Below are 12,738 nucleotides of genomic sequence, written 5' to 3' on the forward strand. Positions count from 1 at the left end.
GGATGATCTCCAAAATATATATCTCCAAAATATATAAAGAACTAAAGAAACTAGACATCAAAAATAAAATAAGAATATTTAAAATGGAGTACTTATTCAAATGGCAGAAGAATCTCAAATAACAGATAATCACTTAAATGTTTGACATCCTTTGCCATTAGGGAAATGTAAGCCAAAACAACCATAAGATTTCATCTTACACTTATCAGAATGGCTAAGATCAAAAACACAAATGACAGCTCATGGTGGAGAGGATTTGAAGCCAAGGGATCACTCCTCCATTTCTGGTGGGAATGCAAACTCATACAGTCACTTTGGAAATCAATATGGCAGCTCCTTAGAAAATTAGGAATCAATCTACCTCAAGACCCAGCCATACCACTCTTGGGCATATACCTAAAGGATGCTAAATCATAACACAAGCACCCTTGCTCATCTATGTTCATAGCAGCTTTATTTGTAATAGTCAGAACCTGAAGCAAGATAGATGCCCCTCAATCAAAGAATTGACAAAGAAAATGGAGTGTTACTCAGCTGTTAAAAACAATGATATCAGGAAATCTGAAGACAAATGGGTGGAACTAGAAAAAAATCATGCTGAGTAAGATAACCCAGACCAGAAAGACAAATGTACTCAATCATAAGTAATATATAATATATACCATATTTATGTATCATATATATTTACCACATATATGTGATTATATCATATAGATGATATTAGCTATAAAGTAAAAGATAACCATGCTACAATCCACAGACCTAGAGAGGCTAGGTAATAAAGATGCTCAAAGGGGTGGGGGTGGGGGAAACACATGGACTTCCCTGGGAAGAAAATAGAAGAGATTTTTCCCCTGGGTGCACTGGGGACAGGTGGAAATGGGAACTTGAAGGATTGGAGTGGTGGGTGGATAGGGAAGAATACTAAAAGCGATGTCATGATGGAAGCAGGGGGGAGGGGCCATTGTGGGATCAGGTAGAAATTTGATGCAAGGGAGACTCCCAGGAATCTACAAAAATGACCCCAGCTAAGACTCCTAGCAATAGTAGATACATAGCCTGAACTGGCCATCTTCTATGACCAGGTTGGTGACTACCCCAATAGTCACCAGAGAATTTTCATCCAGTAACTGACGGAAACACAGAGAAGCATTAGGCCAAGCTTGGAGAATCCAGCAGGAGAGCAAGGAAGGATTTTTAGGAGTCAGAGGGGTTCAAGAACATCACAAGAAAACCCACAGCAACAACTAGTCTGGCTCAAGGAACTCAGAGTCTGAGCCAACAGCCAGGGAGCCTGCAAGGGAGAGACCTAAACCCTCTACATATGTGACAGTTGTGTAGCTTGGTTTACTTGTAGGACCCCTGGCAATAGGAGCAGAACTGTCCCTAATGCATTGGCTGACTCTTGGGAATCAGTCCTCATACTGGATTGCCTTACACAGCCTTAATACAAGGGGAGGTGCTTAGTTTTACTCCAACTTGATATACCATGCTTTGTTAACATCGATGGGAGGCCTGCCCCTTTCTGAACAGAAACACAGGAGAAGAGGATTGAGGAGGTGGGGAGGGGGAGAGAGGAGGGAAGGAAAACTGCAGTCGGGATGTAAAATAAATAATTTTAAAAAAAAAGCTGATCACAGAGGGGAAGAGCTGCCACTCACTCTATGATGAACTGAACATCTATTCTATTCAACAGCTTCCAGAACAGAACACGGGATCCACACTCTGGTGCTATGTTCCAGGAGATCCACTCAGTTACCTGTCTGTGCTAAGGCACAGCTCTCTTGAAGGGGAGCATGACTTGGAGGAGCCAAGGATGGGAGCAGTCTGTTGCATGTCTACATCTCCTGCTTCACTTTTATACAAATAAAAGGGGTATTCTTTCCTTTATTAAACAGTCCATGGAGTCAGTGGGACAAATTCGACGAAGGAAATGTTGGTGTGGTTTATACATGTGCCACATAATTTAGACCACAGAAGCCAGTCTATCAGCAAGGAGTCACAGGTTTCAAAACTGAGTCCAAAGAACATTTTTATGGACAGAAAGAAAAAGATGTGTGTGGGGGGGGAGGGGGGTGTTACCAGGGATTAAACCCAGGACCTTGCATATTCCAGGCAAGCATTTTATGAATGAGTTATATCTCTAGCCAGTTTTGTTTTTATTAAATGCATTTATGTATTCCATGTGTTCCCACACACATGTGCCACAGTACACATGTATAGGTCAGAATAACTTGCAGGAGCCACTTCTCCCTTCTGCCATGTTGGGCCCAGGACCAAAGCTGGGCACTCAGGCTTGGGGGCAGCACCTTGACCTTTGCACCATTTGGCAGTCCCGTGTTTTTATTTTGAAATAGGTTATCACTAAGCTGTCCAGTCAGACCTGTATTGTCTCTGTGGCCCAAATAAGCCTTGGCTTTGCTATCTTATTGCCTTAACCACTAGGATAGTTGGAGTACATGCCTGAGCTACGAGGCCTGGCTTACTTTGACATCTTTATTGTTGTCTGACTTCCAAACGTAGATACGTGACAGCTCAAGCATGTCCCCAGCTCCTGTTGGCATCACATGCACACTGTTTGCTACAACGGTCATTCTCTCACGGGTTTGTAAAAGACATCCTACAACATGACTACTCTGCACGGACAATCATCACAAGGACAAACTATTTATATGGAGGGTGTCTTTCTGACCAGAGACCAATTAACTATACAATGAGGCATTTTTAAAAAACACACAAAAAATAAAAATATAACAACTACTTTCGAGGAAAGGGCATATTCTCCCTTCCCTGACTGATATGGAAGACTCAGGGCCAGTAGATTGTGAAAGTCTCTTTACCTTTAGATAGCATTTGTAAACTCTACCAACAAAAGGGATCATTAATTTTTATTCTTTTAAATCCACCTCAAGTAATTATAAATGATTAAATCTCCCAAGTACTAATTATCCATTAATAAATTAATACTTTAAAGAATTAAATAACTCCATTACTTACCTGGAGGAGAAGAGAGATGACGAACAGGTCTTGCTGGTTGAAGCGGTTTGCCAATCAACTTTTTTGTTTCCATTGTCATAAAGACCTTGAGGTTCCATACTTTAATGGGGAAAAACACATTTTCATCTTTTAGACAAAATAAAGACCATTTAGACCCTTTCTATGTATGCAAACAACCACAATACTCATTTGAAAGCATTAAAGTGAAGACACACTTGAAACCCATTTAAAATATTCAACAATTGGGCCTCTGTATAGCCTTCACCACAGAGGTTACACAATGCTTCTTTCAGAAATTTTCCTCCTTCAGTTTATGTGCCTCTGTTATCGTGTATTGTTCCTGTGTCTTTGGCTGCCTCTTCTAACTACATTAACTGATCCCTCTTCTGTTCTTCAATTACAAATTTCAGGATGACTAACTTTAGCTCTAGTTCTTTTAGCTAGCACATCAATGTTCATGTCTACAGCTATCCACATACACATGAAAATACAATGTAATGTATATGTTAGCCTAGATAACCAGACCCATGAAAATACGATGTAATGTGTACCTTAGCCCAGCTAGCCACAGACACATGAAAATACAAAGTAATGTATACCTTAGCCTAGCTATCCAGACACATGAAAATACGATGTAATGTGTACTTAGCCTTTGTGTACTAAGTGCTAGCCCCACTTTTCTTATTGTCTACTGTTATTTCCAGTTCTGTGTTATCATTGGATGTCAATTAAACATCTCCAAAATGGAATTAAAAGCTGTGGTATCAAAAATGTTCTTCCCCTGAATTCTTTAATCACCAACTCTCTTAAAACTCACCTTTACTAAACACACCTTCAATTCGGTGGCTTTAGTCACCCTGATTGCTGCCTATTTTTCTGCCAAACAATACCTCATGTATTTTCATTAACTCTCCAATACTCTCTCTCTCTTTTTTTTTTTTCCAATACTCTCTTAACTTCATAGCTCTGGCTATCCTTGAACTCTCTCTGTGGACCAGGATGACCTCAAACTGCCTCTGCTTTCTGAGTGCTGGGACTTAAAGGTATGTGCCACCACTATCTGGCCATAGAACATCTTAATTCCTCTCTCTGATCACTTTTGGAAATAGACATAAATGATCCCTACATCTGACCTTTTGATGTCAAGAATATGTCTACATTATGACATTTAGAGGACATTATACTTTTTCTATACTAGAAAGTGGAAAACAGGTTCTTCTTAATGAAGAAAACTTTATTCACCTGATATCTCCTGAAAAATATAAAATATGGATAAAGCAAGACATTCCTTGAGCAACTGGATACATATGGTCATCTTTTGAACCATGCTCCTTTTGTATACACCTAAACTTTAAACATGTGACTAGCGGTACAGGCCCGAAGGCTATAATCACTACAGGAAAATTGCAAGGCCAGAAGGCCAGCCGAAGTTACTTAACAAGATCCTGTCTGAAAAAAACATTAGAAATACCTTGGAATATATCTCAAGGTTAGACATATTGCCTACCATGTGCAAGGATCAAGATTAATTCCCCAACATGATCAAAACAAATAAAAAATACTGCCCACCAGTTCAAAATCTTCTGCACTAATCATAATAGAAGCAGGTTACACCCGTGGCATAACCAACTTATGTATGTATGTATTATTATAGATAACTCTTTACCATTCGTAGAACTCAGGTGCACCCTGTAATACCACCACTCCAGAAAATTGAGGCAGGCGGATTGCAAGGAGGTCACACTGGGCCACCTAGATGAATCCAAAGCCATGTCTCAAAATTAATCAGTTTTATGTAAGCATGCTTGGGTTCCTATCACGCTTCCAACAACTACCTACATGACGGTAGATAACAGCCATCTTACTCCCTAGGCTTGATGCAAACACCAAATTGTATAACTTACATAAACCATCTAGGAACACTTCTGTTACATAAGTCAGTAGAAGTTAATGTGTGTTCTCATTTTATATTTCAGGTATAGAAAGATAATGTTCACCAAAGTTCAGCTGATCAGGAAGTGATGGCTAGACTTTGCCCATGCAGGGGACAACCTTGTATCCTTCCCACACTTAGGCTAAACTGTTCCAGTTATCAATAAGAAGCCTTTTACTGTTTTTACAAAACACTTCTGCAATCTTTTTCAATCCAGTACTTATTACACACATTGCAACTACCTACTAATTAGTGTTTAAATTTGAGATTTTCATAGACATCGTCAATGTCTTTGATCATATCAACTCTCTACTCCCCTTCCACTCCCAGCCCCCCACCAGCTACTAGATTCCAGTTCTCCTCCAGGAGCGCTCTGCTGGGAGCAGCCCCTCGGTGACGGTGGATATCCACCAAGCTGCTGAATGAACACTACTGTTTCACATGAGAGAAATACAGTTACGTCTCAGACTTTCTACACTACCTGCTACTCTTAAACCAAATGGTTATTCATCTTTCTGGGTCAAAGGCAAGGTGTTGCTATTTTCTTACAGAATATCTTCAAGTCTCAGAACATACCTTATAGCAAAGCAGTTTTCATTAAGTAGTCAGAAGTAAAATCATAACAATCTCCTTTCCTTACCTTCTCCATCGGTTCCCACTGATTTCATCTACTCTTTTTTTTTATAAAGTATAGCATGTAAATATATTATTACATGCTAATTTGAATGTACCATTAATTGGCTGAGGCCACAGAAACTAGAATTTAATTATCTTTTCATCCTATTGTCTACAGCATAATTAGTTTTAGTAAGTAAGCCAAAAAGGCTTTCTCAGTGTTACTAAAGTCTCCTGACATCTTCATGGTGCACAGCTCCTAAATTCCTGTGTGCAGCTCTTGCTTAGCTTTATACCAATCACCAAAAGGTAACTATGATCATAAGTAAATGGCAATATTTCCTCAGTAGAAGGTATGGTTACCAATTACTGTTTTGTTCTAAGAGATGCTTTCTTATTTAAAGGTCTGGAGATAATTCAGAATTACAATAATAAGTACACTTCCTCTGTGTTAGCCATGCTAACTCACCTCAGAGTTGATTTTTCCTGACGTGTGGGGATGAGCCAACCAGCACCCGTGTCAGTGCCCGCCTTGCTTCCTTATATTAACTGGTGCTGACTTAACACAGCAAGTAGCTTTCTAAACAAACCAATGCTATATTTGTTCATGATACAACACTAATATACCAGGAAGCAAAAAAAAAAGCCCTCAAATATTTGACTGTTTTCTATATGGAATATTTAAAATAAAGGAAAAGTCATCTAATGTGTAATATGAATTATTAACTATAATACACATTTCTATACTTAATGGTTATCCTAACAATTTTTGATGAGGACCCCAATACCACACAGCAACTGTCCTCCCTGTTTCCATATGAAACTAGTGAATTGGGACACAAAAGAACAGAAAACCTTGGCACACAGCTCCTTGTTTTCCATTGCTCAGCTGAAACTGAGGGACAGTCTCCTCCAGCTGCTGAGCAAGGCAAATCCAAGAGTTGGAGTTACATTTGCAAAACAATAAACAGAAGACGAAAGCTCTTTTGGTGCCACCTACCTTCCAGTGGGCAGCAGGAAGAGAATACCCAGGACTACCCATTTGTAAATTCACATCAGTCAAGAAATTAGAAAATGCAGCTGCCCACAGACAATTTATATGTTTCCTTTTAAAACCAAACTCTGCTTGCATAAAAACCCTGACACGATAGTGGATGAGCTAGAAATCAGGGCGCACAGTTCACACCACCACCATTTACTAGAGGACTGCGTATTCACGCGATAACACATCTGAGCTACAGACGCTAATCAAGGGAGACCACCACAAACCGTAATCCAAATCTCCATTTAGTTAAAAATAACAGAAGGTTAGCTGAACTACTAAGTTGCTGCATTCAATAACTTCAGTTTTTTATGCCTGTTTCATCGGAGAGCCTGACCATTTCCCGGATGCTGCCGTGCACTCATTAGCTTTCACAAAGGACAGAAGTTGCAAAAGGAACGGCCTCACTGTTATCAATGAGGAGCACAGAGCAGGCCCATAGCAGAGTTCTCTCTTAAAATGCAAATGTACAGTTTATGACCAAGACCTTATTTGGCATAATACCTAAAAATATTCATTCTATTAACACAGTCCTTAGAAAGTTTGCTGAACAAAGTTTCAAGTTTTGAAAACGTATCATCCTGAAGGACAAGTTCAGGTGAATGAAATGAGTAGATTACTCTCAGGGCCGTCTGTCAGGAACCTGCAGCTGCTATCCCACTATTCCACGTGTGCCGAGACTAACCACATCCTCGGTGTGTTTTGCTGAAGCTGTTCTCATTCTGAAATTACAAATTAACTAGAATTTTCTAATAGATACGCACATAAACTGATAAATGTGGTTGCAATCTGTATCGACTATAGATTTTTAAATTAGAACACCATTTCTTTAGATGTTATGATGTCCTAAACACCTTACAAATGTTACTTCATTTAACATTGAGCTATACACTAACTTTTGAAATGATTAGTCCTGCACTACAGGTGGGAAACATGAGGTTCAGAAACCCCATCTACATAGTGTAAATTTGACCACAAAGTTCATCCGTCTCTAAACTTGCTTACTTGTTCAGACATCTGACTCCACTGTTATAAGCAAGTATTCTATGTGTTGATGAAAACCTTAACGGGAGAAGGCACATTTATGTATGAAGCCTTGGTGAATTGTAGACGCTACACTTTCCATTTCCTCAATTTACAATTTTTTTAGAATAATTATGACATGTTTTTCATAGTAATGATAATTTAGTGTTTAAGATATATAGGGCTGGGTAGGTAGCCCTATCACGTACGAAGCACTGGGTTTGGTCCCCAGCCCTGCATAAAGCCTGGTATGATGGCTCGCACCTGTACGGGGATCAGGAATTTAAGCCCACCCTCGGCTTCTAAGTGAATTAGAGGTCAGCCAGGGCTAAACAGGCTAAGTACTAAAATTAAAATCTCCCTTTTAAATTCTGGGCTTCTTGGGGCTAAGGATGTAACCCGGTGGAAAAGCGCGACCCTAGGCTGTGTGAGGTCTTGGGTTCTATTCTCAGCACCGCCAAAATACAGATGCAGAGTTCTAGTATAATTTAAAAACATCACTTTAATTTACTTTCCGTATATTTCCCACGTGAAAACTCGTTAAGATTTAAACTCAACTTCCTGCTTCAAAATTCTACACTTCAAAGTATTCCTTTGAACGCTTAACAAACGCTGCTTGTTAAGAAGACAACTAGTCCTGATAATAATAAACGAAAAGTAACAAAATAAATACGAACGGGAGATAGAGTCTATTACTAGGTAGTCAAAAGAATTTCATATTCCATACATCTACTTGGCCTGTTCTGTTTTTCAAAACTCAAAAAATGTATCCAACAGCATCAACACGTAGCATATTTTTCTCACCTTGTGTAAAAATTCCGGGGAGTGGGGGCCTAGAAAGAGGTTTTGTTGTTGTTTTTTGGTTTTATCTGTTTTAACATCTTTCGGACAAAGACACAGTTTAACGATTCTCTGAGAGAAGCTGCCCAGGCAACAGGTGGGTAGCGAGCAGTCTGGACCTTCTCCCTAGCTGGTCCCAGCGGGCGAGCGGGGAGCCGCCAGGGGTTTCGGTGCCTCCGCTCGCCCTGCCCGCTCGCTCCGCGGTGCCCGCCGCCCACCCGGCGCCGGCCGCCCCTCACCTACCGCCTCAAGACCCGGGAGGGTTTCCGGCGCGGCGTCGCGGCGCTCAGCCCAGACACAGCGGCCACGGCCGAGCGCCCGGCTGCCGTCAGGGAACGGCTCCCGCCGCGCGTCGCCTCGCGGCTTAAGTCGGCGGCGCAGCGAGCGGGGGGCGGGGCGGGGGCGGGGGCGGGGGCGGGGTCCGGGCGGGCGGGGCCCCAGGGCCGGGACCGTTAAACCGGCGGCGCGCGGCGGGCCAGGGCCTGGGGGCGGCGCGCGATCGGTGCGCGCAGGGCGAGCGGCGACCCCGGGCAGGTGCTGGCCCCCGGCGGGGCGCGCCCTCTTGGGCACCCGGGGACGCGGTACGCGCTGCGCGGAGCCCCAGGGTGTGACCCGAGCTCTGCAGCCGGCACCCAAAGCCTTTTTTCTGACCTGGTAGGTCTTCTGGATTCCAACTGTCCGCCCGGAGAACTGGTGTCCATCCAGCCGGAATACAAATGCTCACCGTATTCCTTTTCTGTTGCTGTGACCCTCAAAAAGTGACAAAAAGTAAAGGACGGGTCTCTTTGAACTCCCAGCTTGAGGGTATAGTCTGTCATGGCGAAGACGGTGTGGCGGGAGCATGAGGTGGCTGCTCATATTCCATCTATTGTCAAAAGCAGCGGTGACTTGCGGTGCCCAGCGCTCTTCGCCCCACCCATTCAGTCCTACAAGCCCAATGCACTTACAGCTCCTTTACCTCAACCCAGTCTAGAAACTCCCTCACGGCGTGCTGTGAGGTTTGTTGCCTAGACGATTGTAGATCTAATAGAGGTGACAATATCACCCTCAGCAGATTACAGTCCTGAAAATGATCAGGATTAGTTCAGGAAACTCTGTTGACTCCAAATCCAATATTTCCCACCTTCGTTTTCATTCTCTTGTGAAATATTTCTCATTGTCGTCTCAGGCTGTTCCATAGGCCTGCGCTGATGAACACAGTGTGTGTGTCTGTGTGTGTGTGCCCGCGCCCTCACAGGACTTGACACAAAGCAACACCTGAGAGGAGCCAGGTAAGTCCTGGAATAGTTAGGTCGGGAGTATAGGACAGCGATGCCTGAGTTCTACAGGCATCTATTTGAAATGGCTTTTCAAATGGCTTACTATTTGAAAAGATAAATTCTGTGACACTTCTGTTTTGGATATTATTTTTCTACCTTTTTTTCTTTTTTAAAACAAGCTTTTCTCATTTTACATAACAATACCAGTTCCCTCTCCCTCCCCTTCTTCCACTCCCCCCACTTTTCTCCTACCCCCCCCACTCCTCAGAGAGGGTTAGGCTTCCCATGGGGAGTCAATAAAGTCTAGCACATTGCTTTGAGGCAGAACCAAGGCCCTCCCTACTATATCTAGGCTGAGAAAGGTATCCCTTCATAGGCAATGGGCTATTCCGGCCCAGTCCCTGCTCAAGCACTAGGTGTCGGGGAAAGGGCCTGCCAAAGAAACCCACCCTGGCTCTGAGACCATGGCCAGTGAAAGAAATACTTTAGCCCCAAACCCACTTTGGCCCAAGAATTCGAGACAGTAAAAGAATATGCCCTGTTCCCAAAACTAGAGCCAAAAAGCTCGTGAAAGAAACACAGTCTGGCCCTGAAGTCAGCCATCTCTGCCCCTGACCAACCAAACTAACCTCCTAGACTCCATGGAAAAACTCTGCCCCTAAGAAGCCCTGTATAAGTCTTGTGCCTGTTCTGTTTGCTGCTGTCTTCCGCCCTGAGAGAGGCAGCCACTCTCCTGGATTCTTCCCTCCCAATAAATCTCTCTCGAATGAGGTTTGGGTGAAGACCTCCTTTGGCCTGAACAGAGCAGAGCCGTGCAGGGCTGTAGACACTTCCTCTGGGGAAATCTAGCCATGCGAATTGTCACAACTTTGCTGGGGAAGCCAGAGATAGAGGATTGGAGCGCCGCGGGGCTATAACTTCGGCTGGGGAAATCTTCCCCTAGTAGAACGGAGTGGTTAGGCTCCTGGGGCCCCAGAGCCGAACTGTAACAACTTCGTTAGGGAACCAAGCAGAGCTGTGACTTTGAGGGCTGTAAGCTGCTGTGCTTACTGTGACCTGTGCTGATTACTGCCTCCCAACTGCCAGAATACTTTTCTATTTGAACTGCAAAGCTTATACTAGGGATAAATCCTGGTCCCTCTGCCAGTGGCCCCACAGACTGCCCCAGCCACACAATTGTCACCCACATTTACAGGGACTAGCTTGGACCTATGCAGGTTCTCCTGCTGTCAGTGCAGAGTCAGCGCCCACGAGCACAGGTCAGGTGTTTCTGTGGGTTCCCCATCATGGTCTTGAACCCTTTGCTCATATTATCACTCCTCTGTTTTGTAAATTACTTTAACTATGTAAAGATGTGTTGCATTTGTTTACGCTGTGGAATATTGCTTTAACTGTGTAAAGATGTGTTGCATTTGTTTATGCTGTGGAATATTACTTTAACTGTGTAAAGGTGTGTTGCATTTGTTTATGCTATGGAATATTTAACTGTGTAAAGATGTGTTGTATTTGTTTATGCTGTGGACTATTTAACTATGCAAAGATGTGTTGCATTTGTTTATGCTGTGGAATATTACTTTAACTGTGTAAAGATGTGTTGCATTTGTTTATGCTGCGGAATATTATTTTAACTGCAAACATGTGCTACATTTTTATGCTGCATTTGTTTAACAGCATAAGATTTGTTTATACTGTATTTGTTTAATGTTGAAAAGATGTATTGCTGTTTTACCTTGCTTGCCTAAGACACCAGACTGGCCTAATACAGAGCTGAATGTCCACTGGCTGGGCAGAGAAAGGACAGGCGGGGCTGACAGGCAGAAAGAACAAGTAGGAGAAATCTAGGCTCAAGGGAAGAAGACGAAGAAGAGAACAAGAAAAATGAAGGTGCCTGGGGACAGCCAGACAGCTGCCAGACACAAGTAGAAACAGCAGGAAAGTAAGACATAAAGAAAGGTAAAGAGTCCTGAGGAAAAACATAAATAAGGAGAAACAGGTTAAGTTATAAGAGCTAACAAGAAATGAGAGCGAAGATAAGGCTAAGCTTTTATAACCAATACCAAGTCGTCCTCTCAGGATTTGAGAGCTGGTTGATGGCCCCAAAAGAAAAAGTCTGGTACACACTTCTATGTAGAACCGATGTATTGCTAGTTATCTTGATGTGTAAATAGCTTTGAGACACTCTTTACCAGCCACTGACATGACTCACTTGGCATCAAAGGTCAAAGTTCAGGTCAGGTGACGTTTACAATGATAAAGTGTGACTTGTGACTGACAGCACAAGAAGCTGTGGGCAGCGCAGTCAGAACACCTCCAAGCCGCATGTAGAAAGCTAGCTTGTCGACCTTCAGCATCCGCTCAAGGCATGTTTTCATGGGTACAGTGAACAACACTTCACATTAAAATTATTTTAGTTATACTGCATAAAATCCATAGAAATTATTATGACAAAAATGTTAATTGGAAACCATTTTCATGTAAAACTAAGATCAGTAATTTATGGAAAGATTAATTTTTAAATGCCACTAAGAGACTCCTGAATTTTTTATAATTAATAAAAATGAGCCATGCAATGCTGCGGACCCTTAAAAACTCTTATTGCTTAAGCACAAGAGATAAACATCTATAGTCTAACATTCAAATATCCACCATGAAACTTAGACAATAAACAGATGCCTCCAACTAAATGAGCAAAGTTTAGTTTTATCCTGAATTTGAACGAGCCGGGCATGGAAGCACAGACCTATAAGCTGAACATTTAGGAGGCTGAAGCAAGATGACCCTGAGTTTGAGCCCAGCTGGGACTGCGAAGTGAGATTCTGCCTCCAACAGAAACCATAGAATTGCATTGCCCTGAAATCTCAGAGCTCAAAAACTCCTAACAGGTTTCACCAAATGTAGCAGTAGTAAAAATTAAATTACAGTAAGCAGCTGTAGAACTGAAATGAAATTCCAATAATTTTAAAATATGATTGCAAGAGCTATCAAATTTTGTTCATATTAAAATAATGTTACCAGAATATTGTTGCAAA

At 42.3% G+C, this 12,738-nt stretch overlaps 1 protein-coding gene across 2 annotated transcripts in view; it reads right to left on the reverse strand.

The window, feature by feature from the left end:
• C16H8orf88 (chromosome 16 C8orf88 homolog) overlaps positions 1-8,785 on the reverse strand; it is a 27,654-nt gene extending 18,869 nt beyond the window's left edge. The window contains exons 1-2 of one of the 2 annotated variants that reach the window (XM_057790418.1): positions 8,694-8,785; positions 2,998-3,096 (exon numbers count right to left, since the gene is read on the reverse strand). In XM_057790418.1, coding sequence (XP_057646401.1) covers positions 2,998-3,076 — 79 coding nt within the window. In that variant the 5' untranslated portion in view covers positions 3,077-3,096; positions 8,694-8,785. Of the gene's footprint in view, positions 1-2,997; positions 3,097-8,414; positions 8,466-8,693 lie in introns of those variants that run through there. The other variant, XM_057790419.1, reaches the window with a different exon arrangement.
• Between the last annotated feature and the right edge of the window lie 3,953 nt (positions 8,786-12,738).

The sequence above is a fragment of the Chionomys nivalis genome, chromosome 16 (genome assembly GCF_950005125.1).
Source record: "Chionomys nivalis chromosome 16, mChiNiv1.1, whole genome shotgun sequence".
Taxonomy (NCBI): domain Eukaryota; kingdom Metazoa; phylum Chordata; class Mammalia; order Rodentia; family Cricetidae; genus Chionomys; species Chionomys nivalis.